This window comes from Trachypithecus francoisi, unplaced genomic scaffold (assembly GCF_009764315.1).
Source record: "Trachypithecus francoisi isolate TF-2019V2 unplaced genomic scaffold, Tfra_2.0 Lachesis_group0, whole genome shotgun sequence".
NCBI classification, from domain to species: Eukaryota; Metazoa; Chordata; class Mammalia; order Primates; family Cercopithecidae; genus Trachypithecus; species Trachypithecus francoisi.
In genome coordinates, this window is record NW_022681453.1 from 188,608,167 (window position 1) to 188,632,770 (window position 24,604).

Here is a 24,604-nt window from a genome sequence, read left to right on the forward strand (position 1 = left end):
TACAGAGAATGCAGGATGCAAATTCTGGAGGGTCCTGCACCTAAATAACACGTCTGGGCCACTGATCGGAGAAGCCCTCACAGGTAGATCTAACTTAACTGGGTACAGCTAGATGGCATTTTGTAGCAAACGCTATGAGCCTGAAGGCTGGGGATGGGGAGTGGTTCAGCCTTCATGAATTGCAAATAATTTTTCAAGGTATCTTCTTAGGGAAGAAAGAGAGTTGGGGTCTCAGGATGGTGGGGAGAAAGAGCTGCAACGGGGCCCAGTGTAGAAATAGGAGGCCTATAGCTTTTCTCTGCCTGTGTTAGGGCAGATCACAGCTCACTTATTTTCCTTCAGCCTCAACCAAGTTTTTTTTTTTTTTTTAAGAAAAGAGAGAGATTAGCTTTAAACAAAAGTGGCACCAATAGCCTGCCATCCTGATTAAAAGCAGGATGAACATAAAATGATTTCTCTATCCCTTCATGGGCTACAAAGCCAACACCTCCCAGGGAAATGGCCTTCTCCCAGTGGCAGCCCAGCTCTTCACCTTTGAAGCCGCCTCTAAACCTGTTTGCTTTTGGAGCTCTAATAAGATTTGCGCTTGCTGCCACAGGCTGGCCCAGATAGGCTGCTCATGCTGAGACTGTGGCTGGCTTCCCGGGTGAACAACAATGACAGTTAATTACATCAACCCAATTAGCAGCAGCACCCACTTTTTGCAAGCAAGGCCCACCTGTAGTCTTACCTATGTCTGGCAAAGGGCCCCCGGGCCTTAGTGAGGAAGCTGGTGAATTGGGAGGCTAGATGTTTAGCAGTGGCCTCCTTTCAGAACCCTCTTTTCTTGGAGATAAGTGAGGGAACTGGAAAAAGACCAATGCCTTACACCATAGTCTGCTAAACAGCCTGCAGATCAGAATGGTTTTCAGATTATTCTGCTGGGTAGGAACAGAGTCTTCCCTCAGCACGTAGTGGATGATCAGAGGTGGAACTTTATCAGATTTTGCCTTTGGTCATGAGGCCGTGTTTGCCATGCCTCTAATAGAACACTAAGAACAAAGCCCTCTCTATGGAAGGTGGGAGGTAGACAAGAGAATGTGACAGCTGTTTTCCTTGGCTCCACACTCACGTTTTCCAACCTTTACAGGGAATCAGAAGTGCTGGGTTCAAAGGCTAAATCTAATCACCTATTAGCTGCTTACCTTGGGCAAGTTACTTAAACTTTCTGAGCCTTAGCTTTTTTGTTTGTTAAAAATGTGTCTAGACAAACCGTAGGGGGCGGAGAGCAAACCAGTGATTGCCTGGGAATGAGTCGGGAGGGAATGATACGAAGGGCAGCAGGGTGGGCAGGAGGAGAAAAGTTCTGTGTTGTGATTGCAGTGGTGGTCTCACAGCTCCAGGCATTTTTCAAAACCCAAAGAAGTGAACCTGAAAGGAATGAATTGTACTGTATACACATTTTCAAAGCAAATAAATTCTAAAAGAGAGTGATTAAAATAAGGGTGAGGATAATAATAAAAGATTTGAAAACACCTAGTACAATAAATGGCTCACATGTGTACTAAATACATATCAATTGCTTTCTTTTCTGAGTCTGTTTCCTCATTCATAAAATGAAAATTAAAATATTACTTATAATCACAAAACATGTTATCTTTGTCATAAGTCTGGTACGATTATAAATTTTGAATGTGGCTGGGCGCGGTGGCTCAAGCCTGTAATCCCAGCACTTTGGGAGGCCGAGACGGGCGGATCACGAGGTCAGGAGATCGAGACCATCCTGGCTAACACGGTGAAACCCTGTCTCTACTAAAAATACAAAAAAAAAAAAAAACTAGCCGGGCGAGGTGGCGGGCGCCTGTAGTCCCGGCTATTACTCGGGAGGCTGAGGCAGGAGAATGGCGTCAACCCGGGAGGCGGAGCTTGCAGTGAGCTGAGATCCGGCCACTGCACTCCAGCCTGGGCAACAGAGCGAGACTCCGTCTCAACAAAAAAAAAAAAAAAAAAAAAAATTTTGAATGTAAACGCTTTATTGGTAGTCAAGATGTAGCAATTCATTCATTCATTCATTCATTCATGTTTTTTGAATGCCCTTGTTGGGTTAGGCCCTGTGGTGGGCCCTGCTGTTAAAATTTTAACAGAACCAATCCCTCCCATCCAAATGTAGCTCATAGTCTAGGGAAAGAGAGAGTGATGAAAACATGATTGTAATAAATGCTACATGTGTGAAGTTCCAACAGCTATAGATGTGTATCTAAGAGGCTTGTAATGCAGACTTGGAGGACGAGAGAAAACTGCTTGCAAAAAAATATTATCTAAAAAGAGACATGGAAGGCGAGTAGAAGACAGGCCCCAAAAAAGCACAGAAAGAGGAAGGGTTTGCAGGCGGACAAGACTACATAGAGAAAGACCTAGAAGGGAGGAAGCACAGGCTCATTCAGGAACAAAGCATCTTTCAGTCTGGCTGGGGCCGGGGATGATGGTTCATCCTGAAAATTCAAGCCTTAGACAGCATGTTGGACGAAGTGACCACTAGAGAGATTTCCACTCCCATGGGCACGTCATTTCATAGTGACTCTTGGCTCCCTCCTTGTATTCATTTGTAGGCATCTGGGGTGTCAGCCCTTTGCTTTTCCTCCGGTGTTTGGATTAGAACTTAGGAGAAAGTCTCTCTATTGAGCAGTGTGACCTTCTAGGTTCCCTGTGTCTGCTTTTGTGTAATCACCCAGGTTCCAGCCTGCGGTCTTCCCCACCAGATAGAAGGGGACGGGAGTCATGGAAAGGACTCAAATCCTCTAAGGCTGCTAGATGATGTCAACCCAATTACCAAGACAGCACTATCTGGATGGCAATGCCCCTCAGGTATCTGCACCTGTGTGGATCTGGGTGGAATTCTTTAATGTGACATTTGACTGGCAGCAGATCTGCTCCTCCCTGCCTCTTTTGTCCCCTTCTGAAAAGGAAGCAGCATCAGCAGTAGGGGCAAAACTTCAGACAGTTCATAAACAGCCACGTTCCCCAGCCCCTGCCCCTGAGCCACAGCAACCTCTGCCTCCAGCCTCCTCAGTTCCTCCTTTAACACCTTGAGACCTCCTCACAATCCACGTTGTGGGCCTGGCCCCCGCCCCATGCTTTATTTGTTCTGGTTGTTGAGAATGTAGTGCTTGTTATATATTTCAAATATCACCTCTTTGGAGGACAGAGGACAACTGACTGGATGACTGCCCCGGGAAAATCATTTTCTTTTTCTGGGTTTCTAGCACTCCGTGAAAATAAAAAAGGATTATCATATAGGTACAATGTAGAGTTACCAGCTTTATTATTTTCTAAGGTCCCTTCCACTCTTAACAGTCTATGATTCTGTCAATTGTGAATAAATTCAGATTCCCATATCAGAGGTCTGAATACTGAGTGTTCAACCAAAGAAAGGAGTAAATAGTCTGCATCCAGATATGAGTAGGAACTTCGGCAAATCTTAGATTAATAGAACTTTAGAGCTGGGAGTGAAATCGAGTTCACCCAGCAAGCCTTTTTAGATGTTCCACAGAGCTCTAGGAAGACCATGGGGAAAGATGAGAAGGGGTGAGCGGAGACAGCTCCAAATTCCTGACTCTTGCTTCAGCCCAAGAAGCTCTGATTTCTCCTGCTTTCTACAGTGGTAGTCTGCCTACGATTTTATTTGACGAAATATTTCTGTGTCTGGCGAACAAATCCTAAAATCCTTCTATCCTGACTTGACAACTTGCTCTCAGTAGAGTCTTGAGTATTTACCTCTCAACTTCTCTGAGCCTCAGTTTTCTTGTCTATAAATGGAACCAGTCATTCTGACTCTCAAGGTTTTAGAGCAGCACAAAGCGTCCAAGAAAATGACTAGCATGAAGTAGGAGTTTGATATCTGTTCGCTGGATCTTAGTCCCATTTATGATTACTTCCTTAAGGTGGAAACCAGGTTCCCAGAGCTGCTCTGTGAAGATTGAGGAGGTTGGTAAACACATAGAGATACACATGAGCACACACACATACACACACACCAGGAACTGCCAAGAGGATATTTTAACAGGGACAATTACATCTGCAACACTTGCCATGGCTGCATTACCAAACAAGGTGACAACAGCAAAATCCTATTTGACCACAACTGCAGAAGCAGATCGCTCTGATCATCACTGCAACGCCATGGGTTTGGTTACTGCAGAATAACTCTCTGACCTTACTGGGCACCGTTTCCATACAGTGCAGCTATACAGGGGAAGTTGAATAACCGGTCTTGTTCCTCGCACTCAGGGTGTGGCAGCCGTAGTGCTTACAGTGTCTGTTTCAAATTTACTAATCCAGTCCCTTCCACCCACCCTATGTGCCGTAAAATGGTGGCCAACTTGTTGCTCCCACCGGAGACAGTGTCGCAGTAGGCAGAAAGTTGTGCGCATGGTGAAACTACTTTCAATTTCTGAAGACGTGATACTTTTCTAAGTGGAACAGCCTAGAAGTTAGATGTGTCTTCTCTTAGGCCTTCTGTTCTCATGTGACTAATTAGAGAATCCACCCACTCCGGGGGCCATTAGGCGGGTACCAGGCAAGATTTCCAGGCAGTGTGCTTGTCACAAACTGTATCAGTGCAGGGCTTTGAAATCAGATGGGGACTGACTCTCTCTTCCAGGCTGCCAGGGCGACATATCCCTGGGCTGAGGTTGAATCCCAGCCCTGTAACAAATTGACTGTGTCAGCTTGCCCCAGTCACCTGCCTTTCGTGTGCTTCCTCACGTATGGAATTCTCATGTTTCTGGTATATATTTTTTTCTCAGTTGGAATTTGCACAATGCTTCTCTTTCCCTTGTTATTGTTTCTTGCTTTTGGACCCTGTTTAGCAACAAATTTGGATTCTAGTTTATACTTATCATTGGCTCCTAGACTTGGAGAGTACCATTACTTATTCTCAAAGAGTATTGAGACTAATGCCTTCATTTTTTAGTTGGAAAAAATAAGAATTTGAGTTAGAGAGTAATTTTCTCAGAGTCTCCCTAATCCTGAGTGATTAAGCTAAAATTTGTGACTTTCAGTCAATTGTCCTTTCCAATGTGTTTGTTCACTCTTTCATTTAATTGTGTGTACATTAATTAATTACTCATTTAATTAATACTTATACATTTCTTCTCTATGTCATGTAATATTTTAAACTGTGGAAATATAGCAATGAATGGAGTTCTTGTCTTAGAAACTTTATTCTGGGCAGAAGGAGGCAGTCAATAAATCAAATAAGTTAGGTTACACATAAGTAGGAAGTTATGATATTAAGGGTTATGAAAAAAATAAGCAGAAGGCCGAGGTGGGCAGATCAGCTGAGTTTGGGAGTTCGAGACCAGACTGACTAACATGGAGAAACCCCATCTCTACTAAAAATACAAAATTAGCAGGGCATGGTGGTGCATGCCTTTAATCCCAGCTACTCAGGAGGCTGAGGCAGGAGAATTGCTTGAGCCTAGGAGGTGGAGGTTGTGGTAAGCGGAGATGGCATCATTGCACTCCAGCCTCGGCAACAAGAGCAAAACTCCATCTCAAAAAATAATAATAAAATAAGATAAAGAAAGAAAAGAAAAAAATTAAGCAGAGAGAGTGAGGGAGAATGCTGATTGCAGGAGTTCAGTTGTAGAGAGAGGTCATGGCGGACCTCCCCAAGAAGGTGATCTTTGATCTCAACTTGATAGACATGGGGAATGAGCCATGTAGACGCCTGGGGGAAGAATGGCTCAAGCATAAACAACAGTAAATGCAAAGCCCTGAGGCTGGAGCCTGCTAGGCAACAGGCATGTTCTAGGAAGAGTAAGGAAGCCAGTGCCACTGCAGCCAACTAAGCAAGGGGAGAGTATATAGGAGATAAGAACAGAGAGGTAGCGGCCTCAGGTCTTGCTGGCTGCTCTAATGACGTAGCCAATGAGATGGAAAACCAACGAAAGATGTTTGAGCAGAGGAATGACATAAGCTAATTTCTGTTTAAAAGGATCCCTCTGGCTTTTTGGTCGAGAATACACCAAAAGAGGACAAGAGTGGAAGCAAAAAGAAAAGTTAGGAGGATACTGCAGTAATTCAGCAGGCAGATAGATGTTGGTGGCTTAGACCAAGATGGTGACAGTGGTGATGGCACAAAGTCCACTCCATGGACAGCAGAAGAGATAAACATAAACTCAATAATTAGGGGTGTGAGAAGAGTAAGGAAGGGCAGGTCTGGACTACTCTGCAGAGAGACTGAACTTAGCGTAGGAGTACATGGCATCAGAGAAGGCTTCCTAGAGGAAGAAATATTCCAGACCTAAGCCACAACATGATGTAGAGTGACCAACTGTCCGAGTTTGGTTCTAAGAGCCCCTCAGTCCCAGGGAAAGCAGAACGGGTAGCCACCCACTGTCGGAGTTTCCTGGTGAAACCAGAGTGGTGCTGGGAGGACAGTGTTTTCAGCAGAGAGAATTGAATGTAAACATCTGAGAGAGGAGAAAGGGCCATGCTACAGGGTAGGGAGTAAAGAGGAGGAAAGTGGCAGCACGCAGGATTGAGGAGGTAGGCAAAGGCACCAGTGTATGGTGAGGAAGCCAGAAGATCGCTGGGATTTGTTTCTACATCATTGGAAGGGTTTGAAGCAAGGAGTGTTAGCACGAACAACTCAGTGTTACATGTCACCTCAGTTAATTTACCTGTAGAAGAGCTTTTAAAAGTAATTTACAAGTTTTCAGGTAAAGAAAAAGATGATAAGCAAGAACTCAACAAACAGAGTAGGAAATACATTTATATGAAAACATTCCAGCTACGTGTTCAGTTGCTACTTGGAAGGCCTGTGTAATAAGGTCAAATTCCCTATGAAACTAGTTGATGTTTTCCCTTGTTTCCCTACTTGCATCACTGACATCATTATTTTTTTAGGCTCGACATCTCAGGCACATAATTTTTATCTTTTCTTCTTGATGACTCTGACAGCCTCCAAGTTCTGATTTGTTTTTCCTTCAGGATGTCTCTGCTTAGTCCTTTACTTGCAAGTTCCACGGCTGCCGGCCTGCCTCAGGCTTCCTCATATGTGCCTTGGCAGTGGTGGGCTAAGGTAGGCAATCAGTAGGATTGGCTACCCCTGGGTGCAGGCAATGACGAGGTGTTGTCTTTAGAGGTCTAAAACCAGTATAAAATCAATTTGAAATCAGTCTGCCTTGTATTATTTCTATGTGCCAGCAACTATAGACAATGACAAAGATAAAATCTCCTTCCCACTAGGGCAGACTACTCCCAAATTCCCTCCCACCCGAGCCTTGATTAGTGTAACACTTGCTTTATTGGTATCCCTGACAATTAACCCTTTTTCCTCCAATCCTTCTCATGTTGACTTTGCTAATCTAACAGCTACAAACTGTAACCACCTGTGTCGAGCTCCCTGCAACTTCAGAATCCTCCCTGAGGTTTATAGGATCAAGCCCCAATACCTCAGTTTAGCTTTCAATCAAGCCCTCGGTAACCTGTAGGTAGCCTAACAGCTGTAACTTTTCCTTTTTATTCTGCATCCCAAACCCTCTTTTCCAGGGGAGTCTGTGTTACAAAATTTATGGTTTCCTGCTGCACTAGCAGGGAGGAAAACCAGTTTTGGATCCCAGCAGTACCAGTGACTGTGTGAACTTAAGCAAGTCACGTTCCCTCTGAGAGCCTTGATTTTCTCATTAGTAAAATTAGGATAATAATACCTATAGAGCTGAAGTCACAGGATTACAGTAAGGGCAAAATGACATCATGGTTGTGAAAGCAGCTACCCAGGTGAGCCACAGGGACTATTATAAGCAGTAGAGGTAATACTTGTCAGAGTAGCGGTGGTTGTCAACAATTAGTGTTGATGTTCATGGCAAGGCATGACTTACTGATTTTTTTAATGCTGTCTATCTTTTATATATTTTATCTTTACCACTCCATATCATACTCGTCATTTAAGAAACAGCTCTAGACTAACTTCTTCCCAAATACTTCCTGGGTCACACTAGCCTACTCAACTGAACTCTGCTGTCCTCAAAAACCTCCAAAACATATATATCCTTTGCATTCAGGCATGTACCACATGTATCATTTTAGATCATGCTCCCACCTGGACTCCAAATGCAAACATGTCATGTTTGTTTAGCATTTCTCTAAATGCTGAGAACATAGTAGATGTTAAATCAAGACTTGCTAAAATGAACGAATTAATGAATGCATAGAGGCATCTCTTTCTTTTTTATTTTTAACCCCCATAACAAAATATGCTAATAGTGCCCTCTGCTGCTGACTAACAATTCTGTGTTTTTTACACAGTTGAAAAGCAAGCAACAGAAAGCTCAGTAAAAGGAAAAAGGTAAAGATTGTGTCTTTCAAGTGCTTGGCACAAACAAAGTAGCTGTAATGTCACAGTGCAGACAGAAAGCTAGGATGTCAGATGGACAAAATGAGGTGGCTGCAGAAAAGACAAGCCTCTCTTTTCTGAACCCTGACAACCAGCTTCAATTTTGTAATTTTGTCACAAGTTTCTCTTCTCCTGTGCCCCTGCCCTAGCAATAAGTGTGTTATTTATGATCAGAGACTATTTCTAAATGTAACTGTATGAAAATTAACTTTGAAGGTTCTGAGGCTGATCAAGGGATAATGCATTGAAAAAAAAGTCATGAGAGCCCATAAAATATTGCCAGATAATTCACAGTCCTATTCATTTTCCTTCATTTTAGGTGTTCTGATACGTTCACAAGGCATTGTCTTTAAATGATTACCTGCTATGTGTTCGGCTCTTTCCTTTCATAATCTCAATTAATCTTTCTTCGTTTTCTTTTTCTCTCTTTCTTTCTTTCTTTCTGTCTGTCTGTCTGTCTTTCTTTCTTTCTTTCTCTCTCTCTCTTTCTTTTTCTTTCTTCTCTTGTTTCTCTTTATCTTTCTTTGTTTCTCTTTCTTTCTCTGTCTCTCCCTTCCTTCTTTCCTTCCTTCCTTCCTACCCTCCCTCCTTCCTTCCCCCTCCCCTTCCCTCCCCTCCTCTTCCCTTCCTTTCCCTTCACGATGATATCTCCATATGTTGTGGAGCCTGGTCTCAAACTCCTGGCTTCAAGTGATCCTCCAGCCTTGGCCTCCTAAAGTGCTCAGATTACAGGCATGAGCCATCAAGCCTGGCCAATTAAATCTCTAGATAATTTATGAAATAGGTATTACCAGCCTTTTCTTTACAGATAAAGATACTGAAAATATGTGCATTAAAGGCTAGTAAAAGGCGGCCAGGCACGGTGGCTCACGCCTGTAATCCCAGCACTTTGGAGACCGAGGCGGGCGGATCACAAGGTCAGGAGATCGAGACCATCCTGGCTAACTCAGTGAAACCCCGTCTCTACTAAAAATACAAAAAAAAATTAGCCAGGCATGGTGGCGGGTGCCTGCATTCCCAGCTACTCGGGAGGCTGAGGCAGGAGTATGGCGTGAACCCGGGAGGCACAGCTTACAGTGAGCTGAGATCGCACCGCTGCACTCCAGCCTGGGCGACAGAATGGGACTCCGTCAAAAAAAAAAAAAAAAAAAAAAGGCTAGTAAAAAGCAGAAAGGGATACACGTCCATGTAACACAAAGTCTGCACTCTTCCCTGCAATTCCATTCCCAGATAGTCTTCTGCTCTAGGAGACAGAGGACCTGGTTTTGAGTCCATATTTCTGCTACTAACATTTCAGTAAAGTTGAGTAACTGACATCCCTCTCTGAGCCTCCATTTCTCCAACTCTAAAATAAAGGGCATACGCTCAGGTGCTTTCTAAGGTCCCTTCCAACTTGGAGTCAGTTATTTGCAGTGTCCTTCATTTGCAAAGCTATAAATACAAAGCACAATTGTGGCTATGATTCTTCCTTGGGGTCCCTACCATGAACTTGATCTTCCCTGTTTAGCCTGCTCTGATGAGTTCAACGCTGACCTCAGATGAATAATGAAAAGCCCTCTGTGCCAAGTTTGATGTCATTCAAATATCATTCTATTTAATTTGTAAATCCTTCTACATATAAACGACATGTTTTGACCACAGAGTTCAAGGCATGATAGTATATTCTACGCTGATTCTGAAGGTAGGGCAATTTTAAGTTTTGGCATGCCAATTTGTCACATTTGACATTTTTGACAATCAGCCTTTAGCCGGTAAGTGGCTTGGTGGGCAATGTGTCCCTGGTTGATAGGCACACCCCGATAGCTCACAGAATCCGGGGACAGCCGTCTCCGCAGGGTGCCTAGCCTTTGAAGCGGCTCACTCATTCTTCAAAGCAAACTTCCTGGTACAGGGAGCAACATCTTCTGTACTTTTATTACCCTTAGAGACAAAAAAAAAACATCACTCAGAAGCCAAACATCTGCAAGGAAAAATCTGTACCCTGTGCTTAGCCCTGCGGCCTGGAAGTTCAGTGAAGGCTGAAAGTGCTCCCTGTGAAGAAACCAGGGCGTGTTTAGACAGAGCTGTAATCATGTCTGACCAATTCAGAGCAGTGGCAGCAGCCATCTTGCTGAAGATGTTGCCTCCTTCTGGATTTCCGCTGGAGTGTGGAGGAGTGGGTGAGATCTAGTGTCAGATAAGCTTATCATAATTCCTCCTGCTTCCTAGTTATTCAACACATCAAACTGTAAAATATCCTTAGAGAGTTCAGCAACTTTTTTTTAACTTGAGGAACTGACATCTACTGACTTTGACTTCTGTCAGATTATTTATCTATTCTGGTGTTTTTTTATCCCCTATATGAGAATAATAAACACATCTATTGGGATGTCGTGAAAAACTTAGTGAACCCGATGCTAAACGATGAAGTGGACGACTTTCCCAGAAATCTTTACTCTGTCTGGACAAGGGAGCTTCAGCAATACTGCCCATGCCTGTTATTTACGTAATACTAAGTAGCTAAAGTTAGAATAAAGTGCAGATTAAGACCACTGAGAATCCAGCTGTTCTAAAAGATGTTAACACCTTTATCTTGAAGGGGTGAAAACCTCCAAATAGTCTTTATTTAATTAACCAATGTTAACTTCAAGGAAATATAACTCTGGTTCATATTACCTTGTGAAAAAAAAAAAAGTCCTGAAATTCTGAACTTGAAATATAATAAAAATTCTAGCATCGATTCAGTAAATGTTGCTAAACACTGGACTATCATGATAGACCAGAATATTACTCCAGTGACCAGCAGCCTTGAAGTCAGCATCTGAGCCTCAGGGACTCTATAATTTATTCTAAATCTAAGTAGTCTGATTGCCTAAGACCTTCAAAGGCATTTGCAAAGTTTAACACACCAAAAAACAGGTACAGAGAACAAAATAAGGGTGATTGGATACTTGTTGCTTTATGTCCTATTTGACCCTTTGGTTTTAAATGAGGTAAATTGCCCCAATTAACTCCTGTTGGAGATCATTTTCTTCCAATGATTCCTTCTGTTCCTCATTTGACATTGGAAAAGATGTCATTAGTAAAGCATTACATGGCTTTCTGATTTTATTAAAAGACTGACTGAGTTTACCAATTGCTAGGCTTTTCAGACAATGTACCTGTGTGCTGCAATATTGTCATTATTCCCATTTCTGAGATGAAAGTGTAATAATTTGAGTGAAGTAGATTGGCTCCAGGTCCTGTAAGGTGGAAAGTGTCATGGACTCATGGACTCATGGGCTGGTAGAGCCCACTGACTTTAGTCTGAACGATGAATTCAGATGAATTCACTTCATCTAGTTCTGATAGTAGCTACTCCTCTGCTTTTCAGAAGGAGGCTCAGTCCGTCAGGGCTTCACACTACCCACTTGAATAATACCTCCCTTGCAAGGGAATACAATAAAACTTACTCTTTAACTGGTACTTATTAAGATTTTCACAGCATTCATTAAACTGCTTTCCCAAGGCTATCTCATTCCACTCCACCCCAAAACACCAACTTTCTGAACTCTCATTTTCTCTGAAGGCTCAATCCTTTAGAACCCAAGAAATCATTCAATTCAAATGCAACACTTTTCAGCTGAGGACACTGTGATGCAATGAGAGGTCAAGTGGCTCATTCCCACTTACTGGTGGCAGATCAAGCATGCCAGATCCAGCTTACCTGTCACCTTCTCTCCAACTTTTCCCTACCACCAACCACTCCTTTCCCGCTTGCATGACCTCTCCTCCTACCCCATCACAATCCTCTGCCGTAACATTCACCCTACTTTAAGTTGATCATTTGTTTACATCTATTTTTTTTCTATTTTGAGGTCCTTAAAAGAAGGGATAAAATGTTATTCATCTTTAAATGCCTCCCTATGCCTCCAACTGCATGGCCACTCAAAACTCTCTGCGAAATGAATTCATACATGACCAGGGCTTTACGACATCACCTTCTCTGTGCCTGTTTGTTTTTTCCCATTTACACAATGAAGATGGCATTGATGTGTCTCTCAAGATAATTATGTAGTTACATATGATTGCTACGTGCTTCAAGACCATAAAAAAGCTTTATAAAGTCAACTACGATTACAACCTTTGAAACAATGGAATATACGATTAACAAGTGGAAAGAGATGAGACATATCTGGTAATACTTATTGTCCATTCCCTATTTCTACCTCCACCCACCACCAGGTAGTAACTCAGAGGTAAAAACATAAACTTGGAATAAGAGAGGAGGGTTTACCTTGGGTCTGGATAAGATTATTAGGACCGATGTCATCACGCTGCCATCATGCAGGAAGGCACCTAAGTCTGATGAGAGAGGCCCAGGGCAAGACTCCCTTATATACAGGTAACACCCAATTCACTGTTGAAATGAGTCTCAAATCAAGAAGGCACTTGGCCTTATCTATTCAAAATTGATATGCCCTTCAAAAGCAGAAGATATCAGATAATTAGAAGAGGAACTGTTAAGGTGGAAAGACTATCGAACTCTAGGCTACCCTGGCTCTGCTCTGTGGCCATTCTACCAAAAAAAAAAAGAGAGGGTAGAGCATGTCTTCTTCACCTTTTGTTCTCCCTTCTCCTAAATGTACCATATAAAATGACTAGAAAACTTGTGTCATATGTTGACTAAATGAAGCATTCATTTAGATTTTCCTCCCCAGCAATGTGTCAGGAAAAAAAAAAAAAATGATAGGAACATCTTGTTTGGTTATTTTTATTGCAGGGCCTTAACAAGATTTTTGAAGCCAGAGGTGACTCATTAACCCAACTTTTCACAGCTGATGCCATCCATTGTAGAGCGAAACAGAATCAATAGTCAGATTGTTCCCAACTTGGCTGTGCCCGGCCTCAGAGGTCAGCAGTGGGCACGGAAAACTCTGTGAATTATAAGGAGGAGGAGGTAAAGGGGAAGCTCTGACAGAATGAGTGTGTAGCTCCAACCCAGCAGTGAGCTCAACGAGTGGTTGAGCTCAACCAGTAATCGTTTTGATGTGTTTGAAGAAATCAACCAGGTTCAGAAAAAAAAAAGAAAGAAAAAAAAAAACACACACAAAAAAACAGCCTATATGATGTTTCCTGTTGGAAACATCAAATTATCTGGGAGGAGAGGATTTGTGGGTGGGCAATTGGAACTATGTGAGACGTCATTTCACATCACAGGTCTCTTGGCAGGAGGCAGAGAGGGCTTGGAACACGGACTTGTGGTCTGGAGCTTTTGCCAGTGGCTCCTGTTTCCCTCAAGAGCTCTGGATGTGGGAACAGGTCAACATTTTCCCACTTCTCAGCCATCCCACTGTCAGTCAGCTCAGAATGTTTCATGCTTTGGCATAAGGAATGGGTGAGGCGGCCCCATTACCTCCTTTCCTGACGTCAGTGAGGGAGTCATTCCCTGTGGCTGGCTCTCCTATGTGAAATAATTCAGCATTTGTACTTCCATTAAAATTTACAGGTATATATTATCAAATAGCACTGACTCATTCCATAGCTTCTCCTCAGCAGAGGAAGTGCCAAAAATGTTGTGATGTTGATGATGAAGAGTGCATTAAAAGTCTTAAGAGTGCATTAAAACTGAGATTTCCTTGTCAAACAATGTATACTCCGGGCTGTGAAGAAAGCCCTTCACACATTCACAGTATCACTCTGCCCTGTGTCAGTTTTTTCTAAAGAAGAAATTTAAGTTCAAGATTACTTTTGCCTTTGAGAGAGAGAAAAATGATACCGGACTAGAATCTTCTTCCCTTTTGTGAGCTCATAAAAGCAGCGCAAGGCTCAGGGTATGTCTTTTAAAATAGGGCTGAATCAAATTGAATAATCCAACTTGGATTGAATATATCACAGAGAAGAGGAAGTATGCCAACACGCATCCCTCAGCAGGAAAATAAAAGAGGAGAAAACGTTTTCTTGATTTTGTAAAATCAGACTTTTATTCACATTTATTATTTTATATTTAGTATGCCTGGAAGCATGGCCGGGGAGCAACAATCCTGATGAGGCCCAAAAGACTGTGCTTCTAGCTCAGACCTGGACGCTCTGAGCCGAGTGACCCCAGGTAACCACCTCACTCCACTGCTCTCCATGTCCTTATCTGCAAAATGGACATCACAATCCACGCCCAGAATACCTCCTGGGGTTCCCAGTGTGTGAACATGCTCTGTGTTATAAGCATTCAAAACAATAATATAGGTGAAAATAAAAGCTTTGTGAGCTGCAGGCTTTTCACACAAGGGAAGGATCATCACCAAGACCAATGGTAATTCCTCAAATAACACAGATGAGATGTACTATTCATACACATTGGACTATTTAGCCTAGGCTGACTCAAGCACATTCAGCATTTTGTGAGGATTAGAAAAGACACCCTTTCTGGAAAGATATAGCCCTGCAGCTCCATAGATGGGTAAGAAGTACCATCTCTGGGCAAATAGAATAAGACATCCCTTCCACCAGTTGGACAAAGCCCTGTGCCAGGGTTCCAGGCCCCGTGGACACTCCTGCAGGCATTCTTGCACAACCGAGTTCAACAGTCCTGGCTTTAGCTCTGGCTCTGTTGCTCAAATTCTGTACCCATGGGATCATCTTTACCACCTCTAAGCCTCACTTTCTACCCAAAAAGAAGGATGAAATTGAATTGGGATTTCTATGCCTTCCTTCAGCTGTAAAAGCAACAAGAGTCCTAATGGGCTTTTCCATCCTTCTACACAAGGGATTATGTACCATACGAACTGCAATTTCTAAGCTTGACTTTTTTTAAGGCGTCTGATGACACTCCCTAAATATTTGAATGAAATGATGTGTGGTTTGATGTGGAGCAGATTAAGAAGTAAACGCTTTAGTATATACATGATGTTTCAGGTGTAAAGCAACACGGTTAACCGGCAAAACAAGAATAACTACCCTGTGTTGTCAGCAAACGGCACAAGATGTGGCTCTAACACAACGACATCTATTCAGCCTTCACCCACGTTCTGTGGGACTGAATATAAGCATCAGTGAAGTCCCTGCCTCGCCCCTGGTGCCCACTGCACCCAGGAAGGGGGATTTTTAAGACGCCAAACAAGACCGTTTCTACGTTGATGCCTCTTGCTGCCAGAAAACAGAAATCAGATCCTCACCCAGATCCTCCAATCAGCAAATCTGAGTGCCAACAAGCTCTCCACAGTGGGAGGACAAATAGCAATCTACCTTTGCAAAGCTCAAGAACTTGTAGGCCTAAATTTCAGTTTAAGGTTGTAAAAATCAGGTTCACACATAAAAAACCCATTCACGGCCAGGCGCGGTAGCTCACACCCATAATCCCAGCACTTTGGGAGGCTGAGGCAAGTGGATCACCTGAGGTTGGGAGTTTGATACCAGCCTGGCCAACAGAGTGAAACCCCGTCTCTACTAAAAATACAAAAATTAGCTGGGCGTGGTGGTGTGCACCTGTAATCCCAGCTACTCAGGAGGCTGAGGCAGGAGAATCGCTTGAACCTGGGAGGTAGTGGAGGCTGCAGTGAGCCGAGATCGCGCCTCTGCTTGCTTTCCAGCCTGGGCGACAGCGAGACTCCGTCTCAAAAAAAAAGAAAAAAAAAAAACCATTCACGACTCTCTAAATGTTAGCAGAAATAAATTTGGTTGTACTTGTGACTATTTCTAAAATTGGTTTTGGTTTCTTTTTTTTTTTTGCTTTTTGCTTTGTTCGTATTTTGAGTAGGAGGGAGGGCCTAATTACAATCAATTGTGTCATTTTCAGAGAAGGGAACTAAAGTCTGGAAAGGGAACGAGAGTAGCTCCATGTCATGCAGCAGGGCGGATTTGATAGGGCTGGGAGTATAATCCAATGCTCTTTCCACTTTCCCATGATTAAAATACAACCAGAAGGTTCAGTAAAAAACAGATGGCTCATACATCACTCACTCAAATTTTCAATTTCAATGGATGAATGTTATTAACCATTCACCAAGATTGTAAATGGCAGAAAGTAAATCTTCCCTCCAGCACCACCAAGGCAGGTGATCTCACAGGGGCGAATGACAAAGGCTCCCTTAGGTGAGAAGAACCCCGGCCCCCATGAACTATGCCTCTGTAGTGTCTTCCTTAGAAGTGGGACCCGGAACCAAGCATGCTCTGGATCAATACCCAGGTTGGTCGCCCTCTCTGTTCTTCAAGAACGGTGTCCCCACCTTTCCTGAGGCCACTGCACCAGCTAGACTAGTCATGTCCCAATGTTGCCCCTAGGTGGTCCCAAAAGCTCCTGTGTAATTACAAAACCATTCTGTGAAGATAAACCAAACATTTGGGAGAACAAAAACAAATGCCAGATATTAAAATGAGGCTCCCTTTATTAAACAAATAAGGCGCAAGCACAAATCTGTGTGCTGGATAGCAGCAATGAGGAGGGGCCCCAAAATATAAGCAGATGACGGTTAAAATCAATCAGAAATTTATTTTTCTTATGTAAGTACAAAAAACCTCTTTTCATCAGTGGACCCCACTCGTAGGCAACCTGGCCATGGTGCCCGGATGCAGGCAGTATTCAAGATTTTCTTCCAAAGTCACCAGGGTGAAAAGTCATTCTACTTCAAAATCTACATGACCTTTTAAAGTGTACAACTTATAGGACAGTCCTTTCTAGAGTACTGTGGAGGATGAATCGAAGCTTCCAGTGTAAGTTTATTGTCTGGTGAAAATACCAGAGCCAAAAATTCCAGCAAGGCCCTGGAAAGCCTGGAGGCCCCTCTGACTCATACAGTAATCATCCATGAGATTTCCGGAGCCTGGGTGATCATTACGCCCATGATACCTGAGGCAGCATGGACTCTGCCAGGGGGTCCTCAGACCCAAAGTGGAGCTCACTTTGGAAAGTCAGAGCTCATGGCCTAAGAGGACGTGGCTGAAAGGCACAGACCAAGAAAGGGCTTCAGAGACCAGGCACATGTTAATTTTAGAACTGGAGCACACATGAGAGTTGTAGTTTCACCACCAACAAGCTTATTCTCTCTGAGCTTTTGGATTTGCAACAAATTAATGTGTGTGTGTGTGTGTGTGTGTGTGTGTAAGGAGGTGAACTGGGCTTTGATAGATACATGAAATGATGAAAAACCAGGAAAGAGAGCTGGGCATGGTGGCACGTGCCTGTGGTCCCAGCTCCTTAGGAGGCTTGAAGGATCACTTGAGCCTAAGAGTTTGAGGCTCCAGTGTGCTATGATCACGCCACTGCCCTCTATCTTAGACAACATGGTATAGACCATGTCTTTGAGAAGAGAGAGAGAGAGAGAGTGAGAGAGAGAGAGAGAGAGTGAGAGAGAGAGAGAGAGAGAACTCAAAACAAGAAAGATAGATTGAGTGAGGCAACACAAGCATCCTTAGGAACAGAAGGGAGATCTGATGACTGACATTAACCTGTTAATTTATACCATGGCTCTGTACAAAAATAAAAAGATTCTCATAAGATTAACAATTTAAATAAATATTTGATAGAACATTCTTTCTCATTTTTATAGCTCATCTTTAGGGTTGATATTCAGTTCATGCTTCCCTTGCTGTTCTTGATCCAGGATTGCAATCACTTCATCAGCCTGTATTCGCTCCTGCAAAAAAGACAATTTACACATTTCTGTTACAAGCATAATAATCAGTCTCATCAGCAGACGCTTCCCAAACACTTCCTAGCATCCATCTGTACATGGGTTGATGCTAAATCCAGTTAAGCATTGAACACCTCCTCTTCATCCCCAGACGGATGCCTTCTCCTAACATTCCTAGGTCCTAAGCAATTACTTTCTAAGATTTCTCTCCTGCAAGAACTATTGTATGTTCAATTGCTTCTTCCCCCTTCTACTTCATGGCCCCATAGCCATCTCCAACTCAGTTCAGTGGTCAAGCTGAATTTACCATTTTCTCCCCCAAGAACCTGCTCTGTTCTTCACACAGGCTCTCTCTCAGTCAAGACCAGCATTGTTCACCTATTTGCCTTAAAAGCCTGACCATGGTTTCTTGCATCTGATAAGTCACCTGAGCCAAGTTCTATGTTCTATCTGCTGTCTCTGCCCCTTTCTCCTCAATGCACTACTGTTGCCGTAGTTTAGGTCAGGGTTTCTCAATTTTGGCCTGATTGACATTTTTAGACCAGCTAATTATTTGTTGGGTGGGAGGGTGGTGCTGCCCTGTGTACTGCAGGATGCTTAGTGATATCCCTATCCTCTCTACCTACTGTAGTAACAGGTAGTCAGTAATAACCTCCCCCATCAACCCCCAGATATTGCCAAATGCCCACTAGAGGGCACAATTGCTCCTTTTTTTTTTTTTTTTTTTTTCTTCTTTGAGATGGAATTTTGCTCGTTTGCCCAGGCTGGAGTGCAGTGACGCGATCTTGGCTCACTGCAACCTCTGCCTCCTGGGTTCAAGCGATTATCCTGCCTCAGCCTCCCAAGTAGCTGGGATTACAGGCGTCCACCACCATGCCCGGCTGATTTTTTATATTTTTAGGAGAGACAGGTTTTCACCATGTTGGTCAGGCTGGTCTCAAACTCCCAACCTCGGGTGATCCACCCTCCTCGACCTCCCAAAGTGCTGGGATTACAGGAGTGCGCCACCGTGCCCGGCCAATCGCTCCCTCTTGAGAGCCACTGTTGTAAGCCCTCATCATCTCTTAATTACTGCCGCAGCCTCCAAATTGCTCTCCCTGTTTCACTACTCACCCTCACATGCTTCTAATGAATCCTATGGGCTTAAATCTGATTATATCTCTTTCCTGCCCACAGTTCTTCAATGGGTCCCTATTGCTTGCAGTTCCAGATCTACTTCTCTTGGTGTGCTTATAAGAAGTTGCCTTATACCTGTCTCTTATTCATACCTTGCTCTCTTCTTTAGCTCTATTTTGTCTTCTTTCTCCTCACCTTATATTCCAACTTCTTAACTTACCTCAAGCTCCCTGAATGTAACACTTTCAAAAGAATTCCCTAATCTGATTCATGAATTAAGTGTTTCTCTGGATGTTCCCATTATATTCTATAGTTCCTTTTATTCCTCACATTAATCCATCAGCAGGTCCAGTTGGTCTACCTCCAAATTGTATCTGAAACCTTCCATCTCTTTTTACTTTCTCTATTACTACTCCAGTCTAAGCCCATATGTTAGCTAAAGTAATCTTCTGCATCCTGTAACTCTCCAGGACCGGAGATGTGTGTGTGTGCTGGGGTTGGGGGACTACAGTGACTTTCCACTACTTAGAATAAAGTTCACATTCCCTAATACGTCTATGGAATCTGGCTCCTGCCTCCTCCATGTCCTCTATTCATGCCACTCTCCCTCTTGTCTGCCATATTCCAGATGCTCTGACTTTCTTTGTTTCTTGGCAACTCCAAACATCTTATTGTCTCTGTGCCTTTGCAGCTTGTCCTCTGCCTGGAATGCTCTCCTCCAGACATTTATCTTAGTGGACTTCTCATGTCTTAGGTTTCAGCTCACATGCCACGTGTTTGGCGAGGCCTCACAATTTGCCGCTCCTACCCTTTCACTCCAAAATTAGTTGTCTTGTTCCATTTTCCACACATCATTGGTCACTATCTGAAAATCTCTTGATTATTTATTTTACTTCTGGGGGATCTGTTTCCTTCCACTAGAATGTAAGCTCGAGAAGAGCAAGGCGTCTTATCTTCTTGGTCCCTGCTGTATTTTCAGTGCTCGGAAAAGCCACTGACATTTGGCAAGATTTCTGTTTTCTTTGATGAGTAAATGTATAAATGGATGAAGCCTTTCTCTGTCTAAAATGCCTCTCCCTAAAGAAATTGATCTTTTAAAGCTTTTGTTCAAATGTCATCTCCTCAAAGAAGTCTTTTTGGATTGCTTTTTTCTCTCTCAAACCATGCATTTGCTGCTAAGGATTCTTACCAAACCTTGCCTTGTGATTTAATTAGTTGGGTCCTTGTATTATTTCTCCAATTTGACTCCAAGCTCCTTGAAAATAGTCCTTATAGGCCAGACGCGGTGGCTCAGCTTGTAATCCCAGCACTTTGGGAGGCTGAGGTGGGCGGATCACGAGGTCAGGAGATCGAGACCATCCTGGCTAACACGGTGAAACCCCGTCTCTACTAAAAAATACAAAAAATTAGCCAGGCGTGGTGACAGGTGCCTGTAGTCCAGCTACTCGAGAGGCTGAGGCAGCAGAATGGCGTGAACCTGGGAGGCGGAGCTTGCAGTGAGCCGAGATCGTGCCACCGCACTCCAGCCTGGGCCACAGAGCGAGACTCTGCCTCAGAAAAAAAAAAAAAAGAAAATAGGAATGATATCCTACTAGTGTGCATTCCCCATAGGCAGTCTTTAACGCAGTGCCCGGGCACAGTAAGTTAAATTATAAATAACTATTTTATGAGTTGAAAACAAAGCCCCTTTCATGCAAGAGCTTGTAATAAAAAACGTTGACAAAAAGGCAACTAAAAGGACCAAATATACTAAATAACAGAAAACTAAATTGCTGCCACATCTAAGTAAAAAGCCTGAGTACTACTTTACAAATATAAGGAAAACAATCTTTTTTTCTTTTCTTTTTTTGAGACAAAGTCTCACTCTGTTGCCCAGGTTGGGGTGCAGTGGTGTGATCTTGGCTCTCAGTAACCTCCACCTCCTGGGTTCAAACGATTCTCCTGCCTCAGCCTCCCCAGTAGCTGGGATTACAGGCATGTGCCACCACGCCTGGCTAATTTTTGTAATTTTAGTAGAGAGGACGGGGTTTCGCCATGTTGGCCAGGCTGGTTTTGAACCCCTGACCTCAGGTGATCTACCCACCTCGGCCTCCCCCAAGTGCTAGGATTACAGGAGTGAGCCACTGGGCCCGGCCGAGGAAAACAATCCTGATGCTTAACAAATGGACACACACATAAAGCTTTCACATCTGTTGACCACAAAAAATTGTTGTAATCCTGTCTCTCATTAAGGGAAAGAAATTCAAGAGCTGGAACCAATATATATGAAGCTTTGAACATCCTTGCATCCTTAAAAAGATGTTGCTAAATACTCCTTGAGAAGTGAGATGCTTTAAAGTAATTCATACTAAGCACGAGAATCGACCAGCTCTAATGACTTCTTCATAGATAGGCATTTTTTTTTTTTTTTTTTTCTCAGAGATTCAATCTGAAAAAAGACGTCTAGGCCAGGAACTCCCAAACTCTGCTGCTGCACGTTCGAATCACCTCGGGAGCTTTTAAAACTCCCGAAACACAGATGTTAGCTCGTAAAGCTCAATAGATGATTTCCACGTGTAGCAAACGATCCTTCACAGCCTGGGATAATTTAGCTGCGGAAAAAGTTCTGCTCATTTCCCACTGTGGCCACTAGATGCCGCTACGTCCTGAAGACTGGAGAGGTTTTCTAGTACTTTTCCACCAGAGGAAGGGACATTGGCACTGATGTTTCCTGATTACAAAGGAGCAAAAAGAACTTACTTTGGGTTGGCTTATTTTGAGAGAACAATACCTTGGAAGAGAGAGTTTGGATAGTGAATGATGAAATAGATTAAATGTCTGCTGAACTGAATACTAAAATAGTGAGGTAACTTTTCAATAATTTTATCTTCACTGTCTACCCATTTACGTAGGTTCCTTAGTTTAAAAAAAAAATACTTTGATGGAATGCTGGCATTTTGGAGATGGAAAATACCAGGATATAAAGTAATGATAGGGGAAGGCAATTGTTTGCTGCCCCTTGAGATTTTCAGGACTCTGTGCTCTGGTCCTTTTGTTAGGGCCATTCTTTCTTTTCTTTTTTTTTTTTTTTTTTTTGAGACGGAGTCTCGCTCTTGTCACCCAGGCTGGAGTGCAGTGGAGTGATCTCAGCTCACTGCAACCGCAGCCTCCACTTCCTGGGTTCAAGCAATTCTCCTGCCTCAGCCTCCCAAGTAGCTGGGATTACAAGCGTGCGCCACCAAGTCCGGCAAATTTTTGTATTTTTCGTAGAGACGGGGTTTCACCATGTGGCCAGGCTGGTCTCCAACTCCTAACCTCAGGTGATCCACCCACCTCGGCCTCCAAAAGTGCTGGCATTACAGGCGTGAGCCGACGCGCCCAGCCAGGGCCATTTTTTCTGTGCCTAGTTATCCTCTTCGCTTAAGACTGAGCTTCTAGAAGTCTTCCTTGATTCCGGGCCACGAAGCGTATACTGCTGTCTTCTTATAGCCTATTTACTAGCTGATCTGTCCAAGCTCCTCATAGTCCAGGACCTTGTTCTGTTCACCCGTCTACCCCTAGAGCCCACCTAGCAGAGTTTCCCAGGCAGATAATAATAGCTCTTCTGTACAATCAAAGGTCATAATAGGTCTTTTGTAAAATATATGAAAGAATGGCTTAGGGAATGTGGCAAACACTTTGTGAGCTAGATTTGATGGTGAAAAGTATATGAGAAAAAGGCATTATTTTTAAATAGTTTCTGATGACATTGGATTCAATTCAGAAAACTAAGAAGGAAAACTGGATAGAATGCCAGTTTTAAGAATAGAATTTCATAGCCCATCAATACTTGGGGCTGGAGAAGATTTGGAGGTCATCCATTTAAGCCTCTGCTACGATGTTTTAGATTCCATTTCAGCGTTCCATGCCAAGCAGTTGCCTGGGCTTTGATTGGAGCCATCCAATCAGCGCTTCCAAAGCAGACAATTCTGCCAAACTGTGGTGACTATTTGAAAGTTATTCCTTGGATTGAGCCCAAATTTTCCCTCCAGGGCTTCTATCCATTGGTCTTAATTCTTGCCTCTGCAGCTCCACAAGTAAAGACGATGACATCTGCCCATGGGCTTCCAAAACGATGAGATCATAGTCTCCTCCTAGCTAAGTGTCCTCAGCTACTTTGCATATAATAATATTTAAATATTTAATGTAATAATAGTAATAAGTAATAATAATCTTTTAGGTTTCCTTGCTGTCTTTCAAATACGTTTCATAAATGATTCAATACTATTTCTTATGATTTGCGAGAAAACAAATCAGTCTTCTGGGTGACCAATAAAAAGTGATTCCTCCCTGATGCCACAGGGTTTTTGTTTTTGTTTTGAGACAGAGTCTTGCCCTGTTGCCCAGGCTGAAGTGCAGTGGTGTGATCTCGGCTCACTGCAATTTACGCCTCCCAGGTTCAAGCGATTCTCCTGCCTCAGCTTCCCGAGTAACTGGAACTACAGGCGCCTGCCACCACATCCAGCTAATTTGGTATTTCTAGTAGAGATGGGGTTTCAGCATGTTGATCAGGCTGGTCTCGAACTCCTGACCTCAAGTGATCCACCTGCCTTGGCCTCCCAAAGTTCTGGGATTACAGGAGTGAGTCACAGCTCCCAGCCTTACAATTTGTTAATAAGCTCAAGACAGATTAGTGACTATCAAATATCATTGACATAGCTATTTCTACAAACACCTTCACTTAGTAGAACATATCTGATTAAGAACTGGCCGGGCGCGGTGGCTCAAGCCTGTAATCCCAGCACTTTGGGAGGCCCAGGTGGGTGGATCATGTCAGGAGATCGGTCAGGAGATCGAGACCATCCTGGCTAACACGGTGAAACCCCGTCTCTACTAAAAATACAAAAAATCACCCGGGTGTGGTGGCGGGCACCTGTAGTCCCAGCTACTAGGGAGGCTGAGGCAGAAGAATGGCGTGAATCTGGGAGGCGGAGGTTGCAGTGAGCCAAGATCGCACCACTGCACTCCAAGGGTGACAGAGCGAGATTCTGTCTCAAAAAAAAAAAAAACAAGAACTACCTTTACCCTCTTCTCTTCCTCAGATGGAGCAATTTAAAGGACTTTTCAGATGAAGCAGTTGATGAAGCAAGTCTAATTGGCTTTCTGGGTGGGTGAGAAACTCACCAATTCTCTATAAAGTGGGTCCAAGGTGAACCACAGAGCCACAGCACACCTCTTTCCCTTGGTGACTGCCTTCACTCCATGAGGGTTCTCCCCTCCAGATGAGAAGCTGATCATGCGCCCACATTTTGGTTTTATAGAAGCCTGAGAAAGAAAGAAAAAATTAGACCTTCAACTGCTGTATCAAAAACATTTCCACAACTCCTGCTTCTCTGGCCTATGCGATTATTTGAGTTAAAGACTGAAGCCAAGAATAAAGGAATCCTGTGATTGAAGATGATGTAAATTATCTCAGTTTTCTCACCTGCAAAACAAAGGTAAGCTCAAAATAATATATACCTCAGAAAATAAAAAAAATTTTCAAGAAAGATGTGTAGCAAAGTCC

General features: G+C 43.3%; 1 protein-coding gene across 1 annotated transcript in view; it reads right to left on the reverse strand.

The window, feature by feature from the left end:
• Positions 1-16,701: 16,701 nt before the first annotated feature.
• Positions 16,702-24,604, reverse strand: part of P3H2 (prolyl 3-hydroxylase 2) — a 175,227-nt gene continuing 167,324 nt past the window's right edge. The window contains 2 exon segments of the mRNA XM_033213046.1: positions 16,702-17,967; positions 24,223-24,363. Coding sequence (XP_033068937.1) covers positions 17,875-17,967; positions 24,223-24,363 — 234 coding nt within the window. The 3' untranslated portion in view covers positions 16,702-17,874.